This window comes from Onychomys torridus, chromosome 10 (genome assembly GCF_903995425.1).
Source record: "Onychomys torridus chromosome 10, mOncTor1.1, whole genome shotgun sequence".
NCBI lineage: Eukaryota > Metazoa > Chordata > Mammalia > Rodentia > Cricetidae > Onychomys > Onychomys torridus.
The window spans coordinates 75504812-75530664 of NC_050452.1; the positions used below are offsets into that span (position 1 = coordinate 75504812).

Consider the following 25853-nt stretch of genomic DNA (forward strand, 5'->3'; position numbering starts at 1 on the left):
GAATAGCACATCATTAACCAGTAAACTAGGTTAAGTTTTAGAACTTTGTACAGTTGGAGGTATAATAAAGTAACTAATTGCTTGGTACACCAAAATATAGGCACAGAGGAAAAACAATATAGAACAGGAAGGAACTGAAAGTCTCAAAGTTTTTATTATTTTCTGCATGAGAATAAGAGAAAAAGCTATTATAAAACATGTCAAATATACACATGTTACACACACACACACACGTTTATTTTATATATATAGATATATAAAATAAATAATACATGTGTATGTATTATAGATAATTTGGGTACTGGGGGAAAGTCACCAGGCAGTAATTATAAAGACCATTATAAATAATTTACTCAACTCCTGATTGAAAAGTATTTGAGCACAATGAATTTAACTTTTGGGTTGAAAAACGGTAGGAGTAAAATCGTGAGACGTGTAGATGTTCACGAAACATTTAAAAATGCCCTCTCTACCACTTCCCACCAGCTACTTGCTAGAGCGATGCTAGCCACGGCAGACTCAGCTCCTCAGTGGAGAATCTCATCAGACCTCGTGCTTCCTTACTGGAAGGAAGACAACAGCATGGCCCTCACACAGCGCCGAGGGGCTGCACTGCTTACCTTGGCTTCCCGACTGACAGGTCTCACGGAGATTAATATTATCTCCACACTGCTATGTTCTAAGCTATCTTAGCAGGTTGACAAAATGACCTCTTACCTGCCCTGTGTTTCTTAGTGTTTCCACAGCTTGCTTGTGGGTCGCTCCTTCCAGACTGACTCCATTAACAGCGAGCACACGATCACCTGTAAGTTAGGAAGTTGTTTTAAAAGAAGTGAATCCCTAAAAAAAAATATTCTATAGGGTTTTAATAACCAGTGGCTTTTTTCATATTGATTTGGGGAGAGATTCAGACAAATTTCAGAGAGAATTAAATGTTGCTGAAGCATTCCTGATAATCCAAAAGAATGTGAAGAGAAAATGCTATTAACCTCAGTGGCTGTAACAGTGAGACCCTATCCTGTACAAGCTGGCTACAATGTGTGGACCCCTGCCTCAGCTTCCCAAATGCAGGAATGTAGGTATGCACCACCTGCCTGGCTAGAATTATATGACTTTATAGCAATGGCCTTAAATCATGAAGACAGAGAAGCTGTACTATAAACACACAGACTAGAAGTGTTGTGTAATAATTCTCTAGTACGTGGTAAAGATTTGTCACTTGAATTGGTTTAATAAAACACTGATTGGCCAGTGGCCAGGCAAGAAGTATAGGTGGGGCGACCAAACTAAGGATGATGGGAATAAAAAGGGCAAGTTTTTATTTCAGGAGTTGTCAGCCACATGCAGAGGGAGCCCAGGAGATGAACACATCATGCTAATAAAGGTACCGCCATGTGGCAAAGCATAGATAGAAATATGTGTTAATTTAGTTGTAAGAGGTAGTTAGTAACAAGCCCAAGCTATCGGCCAAGCATTTATAATTCATATAAGCCTCTGAGTCTATTATTTGAGACCTCCTGTAACAGGACAGGACAGGAAATGTCCGTTTACATAGAAAGAAATTTCCAGCAAGGTCTTAGAGACACAATCAGTGATGTAACACTTACACATCACTCCTCCTCTGTCCAGCAGCACTATGCTGCTCAACAGGGAAGAAGCCACTTTCTCCTGCTAAGGAATAAGCTGGAAGATGAGTTACTGCTGTGTCACCAAGTAGTTTTCTAAAATGTAGTTTTTTAAAATGAGAATGTTTTGACATGACTCTATGGTTCTTACCAACTCTGTAGTATCTTTCTTTCTTCCTGGTTTTGGGAGACACGGTCTCCCTATGTAGCCCTGGACGACCTGAAACTCACTATGCAGGGGCCTGAAAACTCAGAGATCTGCCTGCTCCTGCCTCCCAAGTGCTGGGATTCAAAGTGTGCACCACCACACTTGGCCTGAATTTCTTATTTAGTATGTATTTGTGCTGTAATTTCTGCATCCATATAGACATCATACCTTTGTGAATTCTGCCATCTGACTCTGCTGCTCCTTTGGGAATAATGGCTTTCACGTAAATACCACCATGTCGGACGCTGGTATTCACACCTCCCTAAACAGAAAAGACAAAGCAGCACGTGTTAGCATGAAAACATCTGCATGCTTTCACATCTGAGCACTAGGGAGGGTTCAATCCATCAGAGAAAGCTGTCACACAGTGTCAGCATGTTCACTGATTTAAACACCCAGCAACACTGTTAGCTAAGTTCTCCAAAGAGCAGAGTTTGTTCATTCTTTCTCTCCCTCTCTCCTCCTCTCTCTCTACTGAATTCAGGAAGTGTCAATATGCTGCATTTTAACTAGATAAGGACCCGTCGCTCCTTTCTATGTCATGCATTATGAGCAAGCAGAAAGCAAAGTCCATCTATGCAAGATCAGTGTTAAGAACATAATTACTGAGAAATACCCAGCATATATACACATTAGAGTGCATCTGCGAATCTGAGAGCAAATTCCTTAAGGAAAAAGCTGCTTTTATCTTAAGAGGCTGGGAGTGGCACACACCTTTAATCCCAGCACTCTGGTGACAGAGGCAGGTATATTTCTGTGAGTTCTAGGCCAGCCTGGTCTACACAGTGAGTTACAGGCCAGGCAGGGCCACATGGATAAGACTCTGTCTCTAAAAACAAAACAAAACAACAACAAAAAACCCTAAAGCAAAGAAAGACTTTGGTAGAAAAGAGTGTGCGTGTGCATGTGTGTGTAAGTGCACATTCATGTGTGTGCATGTGCACGTTAGGCTAGAGGTCAATGTTGGGTGTTTGGAGGTAGGGTTTCTCTCTGGACACGGCACCCATTGTCTGGGATGGATTAATCAGTAAGCCCTGGAGTCCAACTCTCTCCCCCAGTGCTGGGCTAAAGGTGCAAGCTGTGTATCTAGTTTTTATTGTTTTGGTTTATATATTTGTGTTTTGTTTTTTTTGAGAGGGTTTCTCTGTGTAGCTATGGCTGTCCTGGAACTCATTCCTAGATGAGACCGGCCTCTAACTCATAGAGATCCGCCTGACTCTGCTTCCTCAGTGCTGGGATTAAAGATGTGTACCACCATCACTTGGCAAAATGATTTTTGTTGTAGTTTTGTGCTTTATGTGTATAAGTGTTCTGGCTCATGTATGTCGCCCAAGGAGGCCAGAAAAGGGTGATGGATCTTCTGGAACTGGAGAATATTGTGAGCTACCATGTAGGTGCTGAGAATCAACCTGGGTCCTCTGGAAGAACAGCCAGTGGTCTTAACCACTGAGCCACCTCTCCAGATCCTCTGAGAAGCTTTTTAAAAATGCTACAAGAAAGGTCTAGTAGTTCTGTTTTCTACCTTTCAAGAAAATGTATTATTCTTTCATCATAAAACAATGATGCAATTATAAAGAAACCAGGAGCTAGAGGGAAGCGCTAAGTCTCAGTGAAGGAACTAGGTTTTTGATCTCAGTGTGCTACAGTGCTGATTCATTGCCAGTAATTGCTTTATGTCACTCTTAGAACATGATCAATGATAAAGCTGCAATGTAGGAATAACATTACAAAATTATAAAATAATTTCATCAAATAGTTTATGTACATATCTCCATTTTCTTAAAAATACATGCACAGTTCTCAAACTTCTCATTTTAAGGTTTTAAATGTGTTAATAAAGGTTTTTAACAAGGTAGTATGTACTTTGGAGAGAATTAACACATAAATATCATGGTCTTTAGTTATTCATGGAATAGGTGAAAGAGACAGCAACTCAGGATTTCATACTCATGCAGAAACTGTCAGGTGCATAGGAAACATACACATTAATGTCATATTCTGTACTGTATGGAGAACAGGCAATTGCCAAATGTTTTAAACCACAAGAAAAAAAGAGTAGTGTACAAATTTTAAAAAAAGTTTTAAGACAGTCAATTTTTAGATTTTTGGAAACATTTGACAAATGTCCCATCTGAAGCAAAATAATTCAACTAGCAAGTTGGGCTACAACCAACTTCTGCAAGGGAAGAAGAGAAAACTCAAAAACCTTGGCAAACAGTACCGTGACACTTATTCCCAAGCTGTTAGCATTTTTAGCCAGTTCAACCTCAAAGATTTCTCCAGGCTCAGGAGGTGATGCAGAGAGCGTTTTAAAGCTCATTTTGTTGGATGGATTCACTGAGGAGGAAGGTTCCTTAACAAAGAAAACAAACAAACAAAAGAAGATTTCTAAGGAGAGACGAAATGAACTGTTAGTGGAAACAAGTATTTGGGGGGGGGGGTTCTTTTAAAGCAAGGTATTAAGAAATAGAAGACACCAAAAGCACAGAGGCCAGGAGACCTTCCAGACACTCCCAGTTCAGGGCACTCTTACTTTACGGTCTAGGTACTTTACACCAGAAAGTGAAGCTAGCCAAGGTAGAGGGAATCCTAGAACCCACTTAGAACTTAGCTTTGGAAGAAGAGCCTGTGCCCCTTGCTTCTTCTGTTCCTGAGTTTGTGAAGTACAGACACGCTCTTTAAAAGACATGTATACCAGGGAGCTGACTTACCTAAGTTACTCTGCTTATGTTTGCAAATTCAGTCTAAAAAGGGAGCAATAGCTAAGCCTTATTTCTGAAGGCAGAGGCTCTTGTGAGGAATACTGCATTTTTAGTGAACAACAGCTATGACTTGCCCTCTAAACCTTCTTGCAAATGTGAACTTATTTTCCTATCATTTCTAGAATGAGCTGTTTCCATTGCTGGTACTGTCACCCTAGAACTTAGGTTCTCCATGGCAACTCCAACTATCCATCCCATGAACTATTTCTGAGCAGTTGTTCAGAGTTCTCTTATTGACATGTGTTACGTATGTGAGTGATGACTAACTTATAGGAGATGAGTCCTAATCTGAGCATAGCTATTTCAGGGTTAGTATTCAAAGCCTCTACTGCTCTGCAAATTAGCATCGAACTCAGCAGCAGTTAGCAGCTGAAGACATAAGCTGCTCTTCCTTGCCAGAATCATGCCAACATTGAGTAGGTTATACTACTCTCTAATAGATTTATCATTTTTCTGCAGTTAAATCAACAAGTGCCCGCCCCCCAAGGATTAAAATTAAATCATGCCTTTTGTGGTGTTGGATGATCCCGGTTGCTGGCATAAGTGGCATCATCTGCGTCGGAATCACCGTGATCAGAGAGCTCAGTTGTGTCAGAAATGCCTGGCCTTTTAGCTTTGCTTCGGTTACTGCCAGAGAAAATCTTTTCCATGACCTTGGACGTTACAGATGGAGATGGGCTGCCATGCTGTGACTCCTGCCAGCCTCGGGAACCTAAGTGGCCAGCGAAGAAGCCGTTGACATGGCTCTGGGACAAGCTGGCGCTTTCAGTCCTGGAGTCCTGGGAGCTGAGGCTTCCTTCCCGCAGGCCCCCGGACAGCCCCAAAGGACTCTCTGTGATATGCCTGAGGGTGCCCCGTGGCCAGGGCGGGTCCTCTGAAGGGTCCGTAGCATTGTCCTGCATGTAGGAAGGCTTCTTCATGTAGTTTTTCATCCCATTGGCAAAATGCATGGGAGAAGGCACTAAAAGTTAAGATCCAACAAAGAGAACAATAGTCAAGTGATACACATGCCTACATATACACACTCACACATAGACATACACATAAGCCACAAATTCACATGCACATACATGCACACACACACACATGCACACATGGCTCATGTACACACACAGACATACACATGCGCAAATTCACATATACATACATGCACATAGACATGCACACACAAACACACATGGCTTATAAACACACACACACAATTTTTTTGAGACAGGGTCTCTCTCACTATGTCTACAAGGCCTGGAATTTGCTATGTTGGTTAGGCTGGCACTAAATTCATGAGATTTGCCTGCTTCTGCCTACTGAGTGTTAGGATTAAAAGAATGAGCCCAGTGCCCAGAAAATTAAATGAATTGTAATATTTCTCAAAATATAAAACACAATGCCACATTTGAAGATGGATTCTATAAGCAAGAGATATGAGATCATGACTGGAAAAAGTACAGAGACAACTAGCCAAACTAGTGGAAACACATGAACTGTGAACCAATAGCTGAGGAGCCCCCATGGTACTGGACTAGGCCCTCTGGATAAGTGAGACAGATTAGCTTCAAATGTTTGGGAGGCCCCCAGGCAGTGGGACCAGGACCTGTCCCTAGTGGATGAGCTTGTTGTTTGGAGCCTAGTGCCTATGCGGAGACACTTTGTGCAGTCTTGGTGTAGGGGAGGGACTGGACCTGCCTCAGCTGAATGTACCTGGCTCTGCTGACTCCCCAGGGGAGACCTTGCCTTGGAGGAGGTGGGAATAGGGAGGTGGATTGGAGGGGAAGACTGAGGGGTGGGAGGAGGGAGGACAGGGGAATCTGTGGTTGGTATGTAGAATGAATAGAGAATCTATTAATAAAAAAAAAGAAGATGGATACATTCATGAAGCTCAAAATTGGTAAACTTAAATACCAGCAACATAGAAGACAACATAGACATCAGACAGTTTCCTTCAGGAAATGGAGCAAAACATTTTAGTACATATTTTGTGATTTATATAAATTAAGTTCATTTTAATATGTCCCTTTAAAGAAATTGGCAGAGAGAGGGGGAGGGAACTGGTATAATATGAATGTGCCCTTCAAGTGCATGTGCTGGAGACTGAGGCAGCTTACCACGGACGTGTTAAGACCATGCGGCTCCACCCCAACGAGTGGGTCACTGCCAGTGTGAGCATGGCTTTACTGTGGCTCCAGTGTCTCTTGTGCACAAGCTCTGCCATGAGATGACTTAGCAAGAAGCTCCCCCGCCCCCACAGGGCCTCGACCTTCAGTTCCCAGTGTCCACAGCTGTAGGAAAGCGATCTGTGCCCAGCATGGTGGAACATGCCAGCAATGGCAGACTTTGGGCGTGAGGGCAGGGGGATGCTGCTTCAGGACAGCCTGTGTTACATAGTGAACTCCAGGCAAAGCTGGCTACAAAGTGAGACTGTCCCCACAGAAGTAACCGGGTGAGGGTATTCAGTTACAGTGGCATCTAATGGACCAAGACAAAGACTTCTCTCTTTGGTGACATAATTGAGAAAGAAAGCCTGAAGTACACACTGGTAAAGCTTGTAGCTTGTCTAACTTTTGTCTTTTTCTAAGTGACACTCGTGACCCGTCACATCCTGATAAAATTAATCTAGCTTTGTGAAGAACAAGTTTACATAATCACATTTCAATCTGGATAAAACAAACAAACAGCCCTTCTCTGGTCTGCATATTAGGTAACGTTCTTCCATCAAGGGCTGTTCTGTCAGCTTTACCTCTCCCAGCACAGTTATGCCTACACATCTGTCTACTGGGTGCTTAAATACTCATCTCCCTGACAAAAGTTTAATTTCCACAAAGGCAGTGGTTTTGTATCTTGTACATTCTGCACACTCAATAGATACCTGAACAGATGAACATCTTTTCTATAGAACATCTGTTAAAAGAAATTAAACTCCTTTGGAGGAGGAGTTAAGGGAGTGCATTTACTCTGAATTCACCCCCAACCCCATCGAAAGCAATGGAGAAAAATGGGGCTCAACATTCTGCTATAAAAAGAGAGCTCTTGGCTGCCTGGAACTCAGAGGTACGCTACTAATTTCCAACTGCCGCCTCCATCCTTCATGTAAAATGAGGAAGTTAGGAGTGGAAGGCTCTTGCATGTGCTGGAGTGTGCAGTGTTTATAGTAAACAAATGCATGTATAATACTTAAAACGTGCATGACATATTTCATACATATGCACACACATGTATAATAGTTACCAAATACAAGAACAAACAAATCATAGCCCGAATTAAGAAACCACGCCACAGCACAGCACAGTGCATGAAAGTTTGGTTTTGCACTTTTTAGCCAAGCATCTAAATTACACCTACAATTTACCTAAACTATTTTCAATTCTTTTTTTCTTTCATTCCAGCTTGTTGGGATAGGGTCTTGCAACGCAGCCCTGGCTGACCTGGCCACCGTTATGTAGTGGAAACTGGCCTCAAGCCTGTGGCAATCCTCCGCCTCATCTTCACAAGTGCTGGGATTACAGGCACATGCCACAATGCCTGGTCTAATTTTAAGTTCTTTAGCATATTCTCAAGGATGGAAGTAACTTACATAATATCTAGCATTTTGCTATTTTTGAAAAATACAATTAATAATGACAAGCAAATCGGACACTTAAAATTCTTAATATGTACCTGAACTGTACTAATCATATAACTTAAATTTCTACCATTTGCTCTCTGTCGAGGTGGGAAGTCTGGGTAGTGGAGACTGTGGACTGGTGCCTGGCTATTGCCTATGGCACTGTTTAGCACACACATGCGGAGTTTCAGGATGTGCTGTCCTCACCAATACTCTTAGGAATTCTGTGTGATGAAAGCAGGATGAGGGGGTCAGGATGAGGGAGGCAGGATGATGGAGACTACTGTCTACTCTTTAAGCAGCATCAAGAACATGGTTCTTGGTTTTACTAAATTTCTGATTTGTCATTTTCCTTTTCATAAAGTTGACGTTTGGACAGGACTTTACAGGTAAGTATTACATAACTACATCAATCACATGACAGCAAGGCCTAATTCTCACGGGACGAAGAAGAAAGGGCACACCACAAGATATGGAAAAACAAATGACATCAATTTTACATGACTAAATTCATTTTTGTTCATACTACTGAAGACGAGTGATACAGAAAAAAAAATCTCAAAATGAAAAAGTTATACTGATGCATGAATTGCAGCACCAGGACAAGCATGTGTGGAACTTGCAGAAGGGAAATAAACAGCTGACATGCATCTCCCGGGCCAGCACTGAGGTACTTACGATGGACCTTCCACAGCATTACCTTTGGATGGCTTTTCTTTTGGCTGGGAGATGACAAGTGTCACATCTTCAGGCGCATTCTGCAGAATGTCAACTGCAGCATGGTGACTAACCCCTTCCAGACTCACACTGTTCACAGATATCAAGCGGTCTCCTGAAAAGTGCACAATCCAGTATTTTCAACAACAAGGCAAGACTCATGGTAAATCTTAGAAATTCACCCTTTCTCATCATTTTTGCTTTGCTTAAATTTACTTTTGCCCTCTGTCCAAATTCATGTATTAGAAAGCACACAGGAAATCATCAAAATGTAAAGTACCAGGCTTTAAGCATCCCTCCAAGTCAGCTGGTCCTCCAGGGGTAACTGAACTGATAAACACACCTAGGTCCAGTCTTCCCATCTTTTCCCCACCAATAATTTGAAATCCTGTAAAACAGAACATTAAGTTTTTTTTTTTTTTTAAAGTGATATTGGTTCTTTCAATGACTCATGCTTTGTTCACTTGAAACAAATACAGACGCTTAGATAAAATGATGCAAGTCTGTGAGAAGTATTCACTGCACACTGTCTTTGGCATTTGGTGATCAAGGTGTGGAGCAGGGTGGACGGAAGTGGGCAGTCAGCATCTCGGTCATCACTGACTGGGGGGTAGGGGGAGTAGGGGGTAGGTTAAGGGCAGGGCAGGGGCAGGAAGCAGCACTTCAAATAGTCCATAAATTAGAAAATGTCACAGTGAAACCCACCTGTTTGCGTGCTGAGAGGTAGATGAACAAGAACAAGAGAAGGGGAGGGTGTGGCCAGGGGCTCTGGGGCCAGAGCTGCTCCCCCGCCCGCGGATTCTCAGGGCAACTCACCTAAGCCATGCTTTGCGTCTTTCTTCAGGTTCACCAGCGTGATCTCCCTTTCTGGTGAAGACACAATGCTCCATCTTTTGTGCAGTGTATCTATGAAGAGTTTGCAATTTAAAAAGAAAACAGAATAAACTGAGGCATTAGGACTACCAGCTTGTTCTAACTTAAACAGTAACGAAGTACTAATGGCTCTGCTTGAGCACTTAAAAATGAACTTCAGATCACCACAGTTGCTAGCACTTTATAGTGATTTATCATCTATAAGCAACTGCACCACATTTATCCCTTCTAAACAGTTCCTCTTAAAACAGTAAGCTTCATCCACAAATGAGTGTCTGAAGCTCAAGGGACAAATGCTTTGGGGAGTGCCAAGAGCCAGCCAGGCACCACTGCAGAGGCACTGGACCATCAGGTGTTCTGAGTTCACCTTTCTGTTGCCTCACAGTAGACAACATCAGACAATTATCATACTAAAATGTTCTCTCAGGGCCTGAAGAGTTGGAACAGCAAAAAGTATGTGTTGCTCTTGCAGAGAACCTGGGCTTGGTTCCTATCACCCATGTGGTAGCTGTTGGGGGCACTGCATACATGTGCTTTATTGACATACATGCAGGTAAGATACTCATACACATAAAAGAAAAATAAAATAAAAATTTCAAGAAGCAGACGCAGGCAGATCTCTGAGAGTTCAAGGCCAGCCTGGTCTACAGAGAATGTTCCAGGACAGCTAGGGTTGTTACACTGAGAAATCCTATCTCTAAAAAAGAAAATAAAATAAATTCCCTCCAATATGTTGATATATTATTTATAAATTAGTAAAATACTATTAGTGAGCACCTGAATAAAACAGTAATAAAAATAAACTGGACTTAGTTTTTAAAACCCACCTTTTGTGGGGATTTTATGTTAAAGCAACAACCAGTCTATCATATCTACACTCTAAAGGTTTCCCACCATCATCTGCTGTTGAGGAATAAACAGTTTAATATGCTTCATCTTATAGCTGCTGTCACCATCCAGAATAATGACTTAATATTTAGGCCAGGATAGTTAATTATCTACATGAATTTCAACATCTGAAATGCAATTTGCTTTTTCTAATTTCTTCTTACTTTTTCCTTATCACTTGCAAACATCTTAATTAAACCAGTAAATTACAACACTTAATTGCCACATTAGTCAAGCATATTAAAAAATTCAAGCACATAGAGAAACACATATACACACAGACATACAAACATATACAGGCATGCACACAAATAAGTTGTTAATACGGACTGCAGAGTCAGCCGGTCGGTGTATGAAGGTGGGCATGGTGGTAAGTTTTAACATTCAGAAAGATAGTTTTATAAACTGAATTTTCCAATTTAAAACCCAGAGATTATGTCTCCATTGAAACATAAACCAGAAATTCCTTAAATCTCTACACACATTTTTCTAGTAACTGAAACCATTCAGCACAGATCTTTTTGTGCTGTGTGTTCCGACATGTAAGACTAGGCATGGATTTAAATTAGTGTTAATATGTTATAGGAATTGACACACACAATATGTATTGATGCCTAAGGAATAAAAATCGACACTTCAAAGTCTAGAAATAAATTCTTTTACTCCGAGGAAACCAGAACCATTATTTCCTGTCAGCAGTGACTTTAGCCTCATGTCTGAAGGGCCATCTAAACACATTTGATCTGTCAGTAGCTCACAAATCCCTTTACAACTAGAATTTATTGGTCATGGGTAACTGTGGCAGCAGTGTGGCCTCTGATGACTTTCTGATGACATCACATAGAACATCACTGGATAAGGCTCCGAAGATCCATCTATATCAGACAGTACTAAGACAAACGCGCCAGCTGGCTCCTGAACAGCTTTGATAACCTGTCTAAACAGCCTCTTTTTTTCCTGAAATGTGCAATAACTTTAGTTTTCAGTTGGAAAAAAAAATAAAACAATATAGAGCAAGACCCCAAAACAAAATAAAGCAGACAAGAGTAAGGTCACAGTAATGGCAGAAATAAAAAGGTATTTAATTGAGGTGCTAAGAAAATACCGCAGACATAATCAAAGTATACTGCAAAGTAACTGCACAGTAAGTCGCTTTGAATTTTCCACCCTTGCCCCCTCAATTTTCAGAATTAAACTCTTGGTGCATAGGAATTTGGAGATTTAGAAACTGACGAGATTCATCATTCTGTGGCACCTGGTAAATCCAAATGCATGCAGTTAGTAGAAAAACGAATTCCCCGGCAGTATGGACAGGATAAAGTAAAAATTAGACTAGGGGGAAATGATGGATTCCAGGGTACTTTTATTTACTGTGGCTTAAGAATAGAAAAGGCATGTAACCCTGCAAGGTTTTAAATGGAGACTCTACTCACAATTGTGAGGAAAAAAGTCCACCTGGTTTATACAAAGTATTCTTGCCTCTTATGAGGTATCTGTGAGGAGTCACTAAGCCCTCTTTCAAAGAAGATGGGCAGTTTCTTCACTTCCACCTCTGACAGGCTGGTAACAGGATTAATTAATTGTAACACTCATCTGGTTAATAGTGTGTGTGTGTGCGCGTGTGTGTGCCTATGTGTATGTTTGTGCATATCTCCCTAATTAGAAACAACAGAGCTTGCTTACTCAAAAATTCTTGACTGTGACTTCAGCACTTACTCATTTTGGTTATTTTACTATCCTTCAAATATCTACTGAGCAACTTTCCTATCAGCACCCATCATTAGGCATTTTGACGAAATAAAGCAAGGCAATGGGTATGAGAGCTGCTAGCAAGTGTGAGGAGGTCAAGCTCTAGCTTTAGCGCAAAACAGACTATTAATAATGTCAGAAAAACCCCACATTCATAATAAAAGGGAAAATACGTCAATCAGATGTCTGCATTCCGAAAGCAGGTGTCAGGACTGGAGAGGGGTCCTGGAAAGTGCTGCAGAGTGACAGCCTGGACAGCATCTCCCTCTGGGTATGAAGGAGGTGATGTCAAGGAAGCAGGTAGGGCACTCCCGAGTAGATGGCGCAGCAGGAGTTGAAGGAACCCTTGATTAGAAATGGAAGGTTTCTCTGCAAACACACACACACACACACACACACACACACACACACACACACACACACACACAAACAACCCCCGCCCCGTGCTAACACATCAGCGTCCGTACAAGCCGAGTGTGGCTCCCTTCAGTTCTCTGTACACAGATGTTGTGCCTGTGCAAACCAAGTTATCTGCAGTGCTAGGCAACAACCAGGGCTACTGAGTCTCTTTGTGCTTCATTTATGAAGAGAGTTCTGGGTTATTTTAACTTTATGAAAACAAACACAGATGAATGAATATAAGGAGGACTTATTAAATCCCCAAAATAGTTCCATTTCCTACTAGCATGTATTATAAATACAGCATTTTTTCAACTATTTAAAAGTAAAGAATCTTATTGAAATTTCCAGTTCTTTAAGTAAACATGCCTGTGCTATACCCAGTCACGTCTAGCTGGAAAACAGTGACAGGATGGTGTGTGAGCCCTTGCACTAGGGCCTGCTCATCTCTCAGAAGTTCCTGTGGAAGCTACACAGTCTTTAGTCACAACACTCATGACTAAACACCTAGTGTTAGTCTTTCTTCTGAAAAGGCAAAAGCCTGGCTGGAGGCAGATTTCTGTAAGCTGAATAATGTTTCATCTGCTTTCTAGGTGAGGAAAACACATTCTTTGAGTTATAAACTACACCTTAGCCCACATTAGGCAGCCTCAGGCTGACTGAACGGAAGAGCCAATGTGAAGATGCTTTGGGTAACGTTACCCCAGGGAAGAGACCTACTTCAAATCTTGGGGCTAGTGGGCCAGTGGCACCATATTGGTATAAAAACAGGTTCTTTGAACTGTTGTGTTATATTCTCTGTTTGTTTGTTTGTAGACAGGGTCTTACTGTGTACCTTGGTTAGACTGGACCTAGACCCACCTGCTTCTGTTTCCCAAGTGCTGGGATTCAAGATGGGCACCACCACGCCCAGTTCTGTTACACTATTTCATCTGCTATCCATTATGATGGAAAGTATATTCTGTAATTTCTGTGTCAGCACATAGTAGTTCAGACAGTTGGTTATGTACCATCTATCGAGCCCATACAACCCACAGAATGAAAAGGCTTGGTGTAGGCAAATATTTAGGTTCCTTTCATTCCTCAGTTTACCTCTTATGCATCGAGTGAATTTTCCTGTCTGCTCAGTTTTTAAGGGCACTTTGAACTTTCATTTTTAATTATCATGTTCAGGTTTGTAGGTATTTTAACTGAATCTTACTAACAGGAAGATTAGCATTTGATATCACAATGGCCTTGACATCTGAGCAAGTTCAAGTATGAACTACAGAATTTCATTTATCCTTGAACACTGTCTTACCTGGCATTAGCAACTGGCCATAAGGTGATAATTAGCACTGGCTATGTTACACTGGACCAGGAGAACTTCATCCATCCATCCATCCATCCATCCATCCATCCATCCATCCATCCATTTAGAGACAGTCTATTATGTACCTCTGGCTACCCTGGAAATCACTATGTAGACCATGCTAGCCTTGATGAATCACAGAGATTCATTCACCTGCCTATGCCTACCAGTGCTGGGACTAAAGGTGTACACTACCACTGCTTAGCTGAAAATTCGAATTCTCAACAGTTTTAATTGAATTTAGTTGGGAAGGTTCAAAAGGAATTCAAAAAAAAAAAAAAAGACAGACTAGGTCCCTCTGTAGGTAGGTGACCGGCCCTTCTGTTCAGGCTAGATGGTGAGATGAGGCTTCTAAAAATTTAGAGAGAAAAATTTCTTAGGTCTGTATATGCTCATGGATATTTGGTACATATTCACATTCTTGTCTATCAGAATTGAAATCACAACACCTGTGTGCTATCATCACAGAGCAATTATTAGCAAACCCTTCCCCAAGCTTAGCAGGGAGATGTCCTATTTCTAGTAGTTAGGCAGTGTCACGCCAGGAGGGTCTCAAGAGTGGACTGGAGCTTGGTCTCTGGACACAAACTGTCTGCATTCAGATCATGACTCACTGCTCTCCAGCACTGCAGTCTTCTGCAGAGCTGATCTCTGGGTTCTCATTTGTGGAAAGGAAATAACATTAGCACCCATCAGATAGGGGTATTGTGGGGACTAAATGAGAATATAAAGTCTTAGTAACCATTAATCCACATTATTACGACTGCAGACATGTTAGTAGGGAAACTATGTGAGCTTTGCAAGTGATCAAAACTCAGTCCATGTAAGAAGTCTGTGTGATGGAGGTCCGTGTACAATCTTATTTAGTTTGACTCCTAGGACATGCCTCCAGCCTTTTTGAGGATTTGTAATGGAGATAAAAAATTCTTCTTCACTTCCCATAAGTATTTAAGACAACATCTAGATTTATAGTTTTTGAAACAATTTTACTCCCAACATGAATTTATTCTCTTGAATAACTGGTACGTTTATGTCTACTGGAGAATGAGATGTGAGCATGTTGGTGCTTGAAGTTTTAGCCTACAAAAGCACTAATTCTATACAGTTCGACCTTACTTCATAATTTCCTCTTTTGTCTTTACTATCAGGGAAATTAGAACTAAACTGAGTCATCAAGTTCAGCTGCTTCATTATATATTCTCTTGAATTATGTGCATGTCTGTGAGCATTTGTGTGGGAGTGCAGGTGCCCAAGGAGCCCAGGGCTCCTGGAGGTGGAGCTACAGGCCTTTGTGAGCAACCATGTGGATGCTAGAACCAAATCCAGGTTCTCAGCAAGGACAAGACCAAGTCTAACCACAGAGCTGTCTTACCAGCCTCAATAACATCATTAACTTTCTTTGCAAACCTGCTTGTTTCTTACAGGCTTTTGACAATTCAGCTTTCAGGATTTAAGGGTAAGAGTTGAGCAGAGTAAAACATATATATAGGTAGATAATGGGACTATTATTCTACCCATAAAGCTGTTAGAAAGATCAAGTAAGATAAACACTTTCAATCTAAACTACACACAGTTTGAATATAGACTCAAGTCACTGTCCACAGTAGGCCATCTCTTTACAGCTTTTTTCTCTTAGTGTCTAAATTGGAAAGATGCACATTTAAAGTCTCCTAACATTCAGGAAAAGACTTAAAACTGGTCCCACTGTGTGCTCCAACTTCATGCTAACCCCATATGCTTCACCAACAACCTTGCTATTATTTTTGCATGCTTCCAGTCTCTAATCAGATTGTGCCCTCGGTCTGAAATGCTTATCTCTACTGTTTTCTATGAGAAAATCCTCCTGTGAGGTCCTGAGTATAGTCCCTTGGTACCTGAATAACAACAGAACAACTTAGCTCAAGCATCCCCTTCAAATCACCTCAAAATTATCTCTGTCCCAAGGTACTGCCTTACCCTTCCAAGCAGTGTCCTTTCCTAACCTCTCATTTATTCTTGTTTCAGCAACAGCCACAACCACAGGTCCCACCACATGGCCATCCCAGTCTTCAACTGTGACAAAGGCCGAAATCCTTGGCTTGGAATGAAGTCTCCACAATTATACCCAGATCATTATGTAAGGTACAAGAAAAGAGAAAGGATATGATGGAATGAGGGAAAACATTTTGTAAACCTACCATTGTCTTTAAAGGGTACTTGGGATGAAGATTTTCCAGAACTAGGCAAAGCCATTCCTGTGGTATAAATTAAATTATTAGACATTTTATAAAATGGTCAGAAACTGCAGAAATAAATTTTTTTTTCTGGAAAACTCCACAAAAATCAATGAAACATTAAGGCAGCAATGTTTTCTTCGATTTATAGAGAGAGAAATGTCTTATCACAAAGGGCATACTATTTCTAAATAATAATTAAGCTTATTAACTTGTTTAGGGCCACATATTTAAACTCAAATGTGTTGTTTCTGACAATGACAGTTAGATATATCAAATGTGAAATATTTATAACAAAATGTGTTTCAAAAATATTTGTCCAAATGTTAAAAGAAAATGTAATATTCAATGAGAATGGATAAAATAAAAAAATTCTGAAAATAGATCTGATAGGTTTGTTTTATTTCATTTTTGATCCTAGATAGCCTAGGCTAGTCTCACACGTACGACATAGGTGACGCTGGCCTTACGCCCTTAACCCTTCGCCTCCTCCTTGCAGGTGCTGGACTGTGAGTCACACACCCCACAGCAGGCTATCCAGGATTTACTGTGGGCAGCCATGACTCTCTTGATATCACAGGCTTTCCATGGAGAATGAAGTCTTCCAGGTGGGATAATTTTACAGCTCATAAGATCTCATTATATATAAACATACTTTTAAAATCATTTCCTACAATACTCAGTCTCTCTTATCCTAATTTTCAATATAGGTTTATCCTATGGGATATAATCTTGTTTTATCTGCTTCAGTCTTTTCCACTGATCAAAACTGATGATAGTATAACCTCTGAAAGACGTGAATGCCTCCACCCACAAAGTCATGTTGCTTGCCATAAATATCTATCAACTACAATAAAGAGTTCTCCTGTGACTTCATTTATTTTAATGTATCGCCCAATCCAACTACAAAATGAAAAACTAAGTTTTAACGTCTGGTAATAAGGGACAAAGTGTGGTCGAAGGAGAGGAATCAGTAGAATCTGATGACACAAGAAGAGGGATCCTCTTCCTTTCTCTCCCAGCTGAGCAACAGTTCCATTTTCTATGCTCAAATATCTACTCTCCTTGACAATGGCTTCACTGGATTTCCCTTTTAAGATGCACAAGGCAAAGAACTATTCAACATAGGGTGGTGTTCAGGTATACATACACACACACATGTAGGTACATTTTCATATACACCCCTTTAATAGGGATAGGGCCTTGCTATGTGGGTCTTGAACTCACAATCTTATAACCTCAGTCTCCTTCCATGATGGGATTACAGGAGTACACAACATCACCCAGAGTCACACAATTTCAAGGCCTAGGTAATTAATAGGCCCCAAGTAACAAGTTGGTAAAATCTGAAAAAAAACTTAACTAAAAATTGCCATCTATCAACCATAGAGGTTTTGACAAAGTTATCAAAGGTTCTGGAGGCTATTCCAATCCTTTTAAGCTGAAAGAAACCTAAATTTATCCTTCAAAAGGAAAACAGCACTCTCAGAGCCTGCTCACACAGGCTCATAGGAGAAGGCCAGGGAAAGCCATGCAGCGCTGTGTGCAAGGCCCAGGTACTCTGGAGGACGCCCATGGCTATGTGACCAAGAGGAAGCTAGGAAGTACTGGCATGAAGCAGTCCCAAGTTCAGTCAGGGACTGACTTCTACTTGAGGCACTTTAAGTATTCAGTCTGAGCAATTAGAATTCACAGCAACAGGATGGCAGTCACACGGATCTGCTCACTTCACTAGGAGAGGAGCTATGGAGGAAAAGGAAAGCTTGGCAGTGCTGACCTAGAACATATGCTTGACCGGGGTCTTCAATGGATGAGTCTGATTCATGTTTCCTCCTTTCGGGGCTTCTATTTAAACTGGCAACAGACTTTGAACTGAAGAGGGAAAAGGAAGGCAGGGGGATGTGTCAATGTGAGAAGACGATGGTGCAAATAACAAAATGTCTAACAAAAACAGATGCATGAACTGTGGAATTTACAAGTAGCTACTGTGGGGTAGTCAATCACGTTCTTACTTATTAAGCTTTGCGAGTCCTGCCAATGACTCTGTGTCAGATCTTGCCATCGGGTACAGTGGTTTTCCCACCAATTCCGCAAAGGCTGGTGGTAGGGACTCCATGTTTAAGACCTGTTTCCGATGAGGATAGAGAGAGGCCTGACTGAGGTCGTGATAGGATTTACTCATCCCTCTAGGCTTTTCCTCCCATGAAGCTCTGTCACTCTTCTCTTTTGAACTGCTCTGCAATGGCTGGTAAAGCGACAGCTCTGAGCAGGAGAGCCTCTTGAGAATCTCAGCTTGTACTGACAGGGGTCGGACGGCAAGTCTGTTGAGGGTGCTGCTGGCCAGGCTGCCGGTGCTGGTCGCGCGGCCCACGTTAAATCCTCTAACGGACTCTGCGTGCAGGTTCAGGCTCCTAAACGAAGCTCTCTCTACAAGGAAACAGGATTGCTTTACACGGTGGAAACACTGCAGGACCTTCAGGAGAAGAGTTATTGTAACAGGCAATATACAGCATGCAGGTTTTAATCATCCCAACGGCCAGCATTAGCTGGGAGCTTCCAAAGTTGGCACCTGAGGGTTTTAGAAAGGAGTTGGAGGGTTCTGGCTTTCATACACCACTCCATCCTCTTTGTGTCATCAGCCTGAGCCTAAGCATTTCTTACTTCACCTACTAACTCTTTTATCCTGTGATGTTTGTGACTTAGGCTGGTACATCCCAAACTCCTTATGGCTTTCCACACTGACAGCGAACTTTTTAACCCTCAGTATTTCTGCTGAAATATCAGCAAACTAAGAATGGGGAGAAGGGTTGACAAAACCAGGATGTGCTGCCATGTCTGAAAAGGCAGCTTTGCAAAGGAGAGCTTTACCAAAGAAGACGTCCTTGATTACTATATTTTTAAAAAGCTTACTATAGACTGAGAAGATATCATACCACTCTGCAGATACACAAAAAGCTAGTGAGGATAACACATCACAACTGTAAGCTGTATACATTGTCGCTTAATAATGCAGTCATAAGCCGAACACCGCTAGGGCGAATTTTCATGCTACTATACTACTATGCCAGCTCCACCTTCCCACCTCCACTTTACAAATTAACGAGGCACTAGGGCCAGGGGCAGTCAAGTGACCCCATCGTCTTCCCTTTTTGTGTCTATAAGCATGGGATTGACTGTGTTTACATGTTGTTTACTACTAAAGGAAGACCTAAAGCCTGCTTTCAGAAGTTAAATTTAGAAAAACTTGAGGTCAAGCCAGAGTTATTTTACATCATCACTGCAGATTTTCACGTCTGAAGCTATTGGCAAAGCCACTGTATCACTCGTAAACAAGGCCTGGGAACAGAGCTTCAAATGGTTTCGCTGTTTGTGAATTAGGCAAACCATATCACAAATCATTCTCTGTGTCCTGTGGTAACCAGTAAAAGAGGGGTACACTCTATTTGCAGTAAAGTGTGACAAGTATGTCAAACAGCTGGAAAAACTTTTTTTTTTTTTTGGTTTTTGTTTTATGTTTTTCAAGACAGGGTTTCTCTGGTAGCTTTGGTGACTGTCCTGGAACTCACTCGGTAGACCAGGCTGGCCTCAAACTCACAGAGATCCACCTGCCTCTGCCTCCCGAGTGCTGGGATTAAAGGTGTGTGCCTCCACCGCCCCGTGTAAGAACTTCTTTTTAAAGAGAAAATGCTGTGATTACTGACTTAGATTCCATCTCACTCATCTTCTATTTCTGAGAAGATTAGTAATATTCATGCATCGGAATGAACCTTGAATTAACATGCCTCATTGTCATCAGGGAACACTGGTCCTGGTCTATGGCAGAAGCAGAATTCAAGATCTTTGTCTACACCCAAGAATCACCGGAATCATCTTAAACTTAATTTATGGGGTTTTTATTAGAGTGGAAAACATTCCTATTGTCTTTTCCTATGACAAGACTCTTTAATCTAGGAAGAAAACAGTCAACTCAGTGATAGCAAAACACCTCATCATCTAAAATGGGCAGCAATAAGGGGGATCACTTCAGTAGGTTTTTGTCTCCTGAGCATATCAAGGACTGCCCCTTTCAAGTCCATCCACAGCTCACTGCCTCACAACCATTTGCTGATCTCATCAACTCCACTGCCTTCTACCTGGAACAGACCCAGCGTGCACCAACAGGAGGGAGACCAGCAGGAGCTGTAATCTGACACTGGGACACTGGTGCTGTGAGTCAGCTTGAAGCTCTCAGCCTAGCTGGCTTGTACACAGCACACAGCCTGCACCTGCCCAAGCTGCTTCTTTTAATCCACTTCTGCTCCAGCTGGGTCTCCTCTGCATTCTCTGCCTCCTCACATTGTTGACTTTCCCATAGGCTCTTTTGAAGATAGACTCCATTTTTTCTGCTATTCCTTAGTAGTTACTACTTAATAGTATGTGCTAAATAAATGATTTATTTTTTCATCCATGAGAGTTAGTTAGCTATATGTAAACTCTTGCTAGGAGTGAGAAGACCAACACTGCACCCCACACTGGATTTTTACCATCATCTAATTAGGGGAGACACATTCTACTCTGAACTTATTTCCTTATTAGGAAAACTGGGACTTAATGACCTCTAGGGTTCTTTAGAGAATCATCATTTTCCAGTACTAATATGTAGCCATACATGTGTTAGTCCACCAACCTCCTATGCATTATACCAGTAATTTTCACTTGTTTAGTTCAGGTAGGTAAATAAGTACATGGCTACTTCTAACACAACTCAAAGTGGGACATAATTCCTTTGAAGGTTTTATAAAATATGGGAAAGTATAGAGACAATACCATCTTGGAGTGTTTTCTCCATGACTTCAAGGCTAACTTGCTATTTGAAGTCTGGAACTGAGTTTGTAAATATGCAGAGTATGTGGAGAAAGAAAAGGAGACTCTGAAAATTCAGTTTCTTCCCTAAGGTCATTCATACATGGCATGCTAATAGTGCAGGGTGTATGGTATACGATATATGGTGTGTGGCATACGGTACAGAGGCACATAGCAGAGTGGCAGTGGTAGTGATACTGCTGCTCATACTACCACTGTTACTACAAGTATTAGTGGTACCACTACTGCTGATTAGTGGTATAGAGAAGTGATAACGCAGTGATGAAGACTGAACCCGGGACCTCATATATGCTAGACAAGTACATTCCCATTCATCTCTGTGTCCTCAACCCTGTCTGCTAGATGTGCTTAAAGTACTCTACAGGTGTGGACTAATTTGTACTTTGCAATGACCTTTTGATATATAGATTATTACTGCGACAGTAATTTTACAGATGGAGGAACTAAGACAGAGAGCTTTTGTAGTATGCCTGGGCCTTCTGATCTGTAACAATCTGGTTTGAGTATCAGCAGTTTTACTCAAGGAAAGAATTGTGCATAACTTTAGGTCAAACATTCTCTTAATGTGAAAATCCAAAATCCAAAATGCTCTAAGAGCTGAAACTTTGAGTACTGAACAGACATTTCAAGTAGAAACTCAGTGCCTGGCTTCATTTGACAGGTCTCAGTCAGTACATTAAGAACAGCATAAAATCACCTGCAGGTCCACACATGTGAGGTGAAGATGAGGCACAGATTCTGTTTAGATTTAGGTCCCATCCCTCACATGCATCTCCTTATGTGTTTGCAGACAGTCCAAACTCTTAAAAACTTCAAAATGAGAAACATTCTAGTCTCTCCAAAATTTGGATATGGGATACTCAAGCTGCATTTCATGTGAAACGTTGAAGAGAGAGAGGATCAACCTCATACTTTTATCTTCTGATTTCTTCCTACTCTATCATATATAAAACGGTATGATCTCTCAATTGTTCAGTTCTGGTTTGTACTGAACATTGATCCAAGTAGGAATGCTGATATCTTTAATCGGTTTGGTACTTTGTTGTACTTTAAAAAAATGTAAAAGCATGTACAATTTTTAGCAAAGCAAAGTAGGAAAATAAAAGGTAATGTAATAATAGCCAAGGAGATAATATTTTAAAATTTATATAAGAAGAAATTCAGTGAAAATGTAGATTCTAGAGATGCAACTTCCAAAGACTGATTCTGTCGGTTCACAGAAGCTCCTAGAACCTTATGTTAGGAGAATACATGGCCTCCACTTAGATCCTGAGGGGTGTCAAACATCTTCTTACAGTCTGCCATCCCCCAGTCCATGCTAGAGGAAAAAGTTTCTATAAGATTTCAGAATGAAAGTGCCAGAAAAGAATTCAGAAACATGGGTCACCGGAGTATGTTATTAAACTTTCACTCCCATACTTCAGAGTGATCCACTAAAGTCTGTAGGGATTTACCAGAAAGAAGTGGTTTCAAGTCACTTTAATCTCAACATGTGGTTGTGCAGAATTAGCTTTAAATATTTCAGCTCTGACTGAGAACCAGATTGTTTTTGCAGCTGAAAACCCATCATCCTGGTTGCTATGGTTACTCATCATAGCTTCCAGACAGGAATGATTCCAAATGAGACTAGCAGGTGGTGATCTCCCACTCCCATGCCTGACTTCACTGCAGAGGTACCATTCCCCCCCACCCCCATCCTGATTACTTGTTCTTTCCCATACTCATCTCCAGACTATTCAGCATTTGTCCTTCAAATCCAAACAAAGGATCACCTACCTCTCCAGAGCTCAGACCTTCCTCTTGTACGTTATGTGTATCCTAGAGCCCACATGATATATAGTCTGTTAAGATCTTAGAGATAGCTCAGCAGTTAGGAGCATTAGCTGCCCTTCCGTAAGACCCAGGTTTGATTCCCAGCACACAGGGTGGTTTAAAACCATCTGTAACAACAGTTCCTGAGGACCCAATACTTTCTTCTGGCTTCTGTGGGCCCTGCACACATGTGGTATACAGATATACATTCAGGCAAAACACACACACATATGAAATAAACTAGTCAAAAAGCTTGTATATCATCATTTCATAGTTATAAGTTTAAAACAGGTTAAACCCTGTAAACACCTTTTGAAGTCTCTGCTTATCTGCAGTGCAGTTTTTCAAGTGAATCGTGAGCTGATTTGACAACAGATCTAATTTAGACACTTAACAAAGAGATACCCTGTAAGTTTTCATCCTAAACACTTTATGAGTTTCTTTTAAAAAACTGTGGCACAAATCATGCCTATATCCCAGAGTCACGTGATGCAGCCCACTTCTCCTTACCAATGTCTTGGGCATCTTGGTTGCTCTGCCGCGCCCGCATCTGCAGTTGGAACTTGTGCTGGGAAGAGCAGAGATGCAGCAGGTACTGGCAAGCCTTACCGCTGTCCGTCTGGAATGCATGCTTGATTCCATCAGACGTGTTCTGTAACGTGATTTTCTTTTTCTGTAATAGAAATCAGGTGTCTATAACTAGAAAGTCTTCCTGGGACTTTTATATGACCAAATATTCTAACCTATTATCAATAAATAGATATATTTATATTTTCAGTTATTAGGTATAAGTGCCCTTTAACTGATACCACATATAAACATAAATACAAATATAGGAACTAAAATTCTAAATCAAAACAAATCTGGTAAATAAATTAGTATTAACTGCCACTTTCAGCAATTGTAGATTCCATGTACTTTATTCATCATCAAGGGAAATATAAAAAATTACCCAGAGTGGGGCTGGAGTGACGGCTCATGGGTTAAGAGCATGGGCTGCTCTCCAGAGGACCCAGGTTTTAACACCTAGTACTTAGTATAACCCCAGTTAGGGGATCTGACACTCTCTTCTGGCCTCCACAGGCACAGCACACAGGTGGTATGGACATTCATGTAGGCATACCACTCACGCACATAAAATAAAAACAAATACATCTTTTAAAAAAGTATCTAGGGTTACATAAGACAGTATTCAGGGAAGTGTGTATCCGAATATATGTAAAAGACATTTAAAAAATTAAGAGTAATGGTAAGAGTTATGATTCAGTTAAGGAAAATCTGGGTGGTATGAATGGTGGATTGGGGAAGTTAATGGAAATACAGGTAGCTGGGTGGGGTGGTATGTCCTGTATTTCTAAGTACATGGTAGGATGAGGCAAGAGGGTCACCTGATTCTAGGAACTCAAGACTAGTCTAGGCAGTTGTGACCCCACGGCATCCCAGACAAAAAGCCAGGAGGGGATTAAAACAGAAAACAAAAGAAAATGTGTGAATGGAATGATACCAAGTGATGTGAACTCGAGACACTAAAATAATTTTGTATTTAGAGATGGCTATTTTTTGCCAAATCCAAGAAAAGTAGGAAAATAATAAATCAATTTTATTTGGCTGCTGTTTCTTGAAAGATATAGCTCAGGGAAGAGGGCTCCCAGAACCTGTGGCCTCTAAGGCTTGCAGATGGTCCGTGACACATCCAACAGGCCAGGGGCCATAGCTAATAATAGGCACTTACTTAAATGCAGTTAGATTGTACACTACCTATTACCTACTACACAAATTAGTCTCTATTATCTTTATTTCAAAACACAGACATAGGCACAGAAAAGTCAAATTTAATAGGAGCCCAAAGTTATAATAAGAGTGTTTACCTAAGCCTCTTGTGCTCACAAAATCTGGCCTTATTGATTTATAAATAGACTTTCCTTACATAAATTTACATTTAAGATCTTTATACAATCAAGAAAAAAAATGTGCAAATATTATAAACAGAATGCGACGATATAAATAAATTATAATAAATGTGATAAACTAGAGAAACATTCTTAAATTCTAGGTAGATATTGCCAGTAATGAATCTTGGGGACTGAACCAGATTTTACTTTGTTAAAAAGATCCCCATCAAGTAGACTAGGTTAAAAATATAGTAACATCACTAGAACCTAGACTATGGGCACACCTAGTAACTCTTGGGGTAGTTGGTATGTTTTTCCTAACAAATGTCCACGTTAACTACGGTCAGGTAGTTCACACCGACACTAATATGCGCAGCTGCAGCTCTACTCACTGGAGTAGCAACAGGAAAGGAGAATTGTCAAGAGAGCTGCAGGACTAGGCCCAGAATAGACAGCTAATGGCAAAGACGCCAGTTACAAAAGGGTTATCGCAGACAATGTGCTGGCTTGAGACAAATCAGAAGAATGTTTGCTTCTGCTGGGTGTTTGAATGGAACTCTGGCATGAGCTGAGGTGGGTAGAGAGTACTGCTGACCTAAGTTTCCTTCAAACACTTGCTCTACTTCAATTTCCACTTGAAGAAACTAAATTAAATCCAGGTAATTTCCTGGTCTCAACACTTCTGGGAAGATGAGGGTAGTTTGGGCTTTCCTGAAAGGATGAATTGTTATCTGATAATCTCAGTGGACTTCCAGATTTCACAAGAGAAAACTAGTCCCTAGGTTTAGAGCTGACTTTGAGGTGCCCGGGTTAAACATTGTTCAGAATCCAGCATAACCTTTATGGTTTTGGGTTGTTTTTTTTTTTTTTTTTTCATTGTACATACCAACCACCAGTTTCCCC

At 41.0% G+C, this 25853-nt stretch overlaps 1 protein-coding gene across 5 annotated transcripts in view; it reads right to left on the reverse strand.

Moving 5' to 3' along the window:
• The window catches only part of Ptpn13 (protein tyrosine phosphatase non-receptor type 13), a 176488-nt gene that overhangs the window by 45692 nt on the left and 104943 nt on the right, over nt 1-25853 (reverse strand). Inside the window, exons 17-27 of one of the 5 annotated variants that reach the window (XM_036200763.1) lie at nt 23569-23731; nt 18396-18810; nt 18161-18255; nt 16348-16404; nt 9727-9816; nt 9191-9298; nt 8894-9025; nt 5102-5556; nt 4040-4186; nt 2002-2095; nt 718-803 (exon numbers count right to left, since the gene is read on the reverse strand). In XM_036200763.1, the coding sequence (XP_036056656.1) occupies nt 718-803; nt 2002-2095; nt 4040-4186; nt 5102-5556; nt 8894-9025; nt 9191-9298; nt 9727-9816; nt 16348-16404; nt 18161-18255; nt 18396-18810; nt 23569-23731 (1842 nt within the window). The remainder of the gene's footprint in view (nt 1-717; nt 804-2001; nt 2096-4039; nt 4187-5101; nt 5557-8893; nt 9026-9190; nt 9299-9726; nt 9817-16347; nt 16405-18160; nt 18256-18395; nt 18811-23568; nt 23732-25853) is intronic. The other 4 variants (XM_036200764.1, XM_036200765.1, XM_036200767.1 and 1 more) reach the window with 4 other exon arrangements.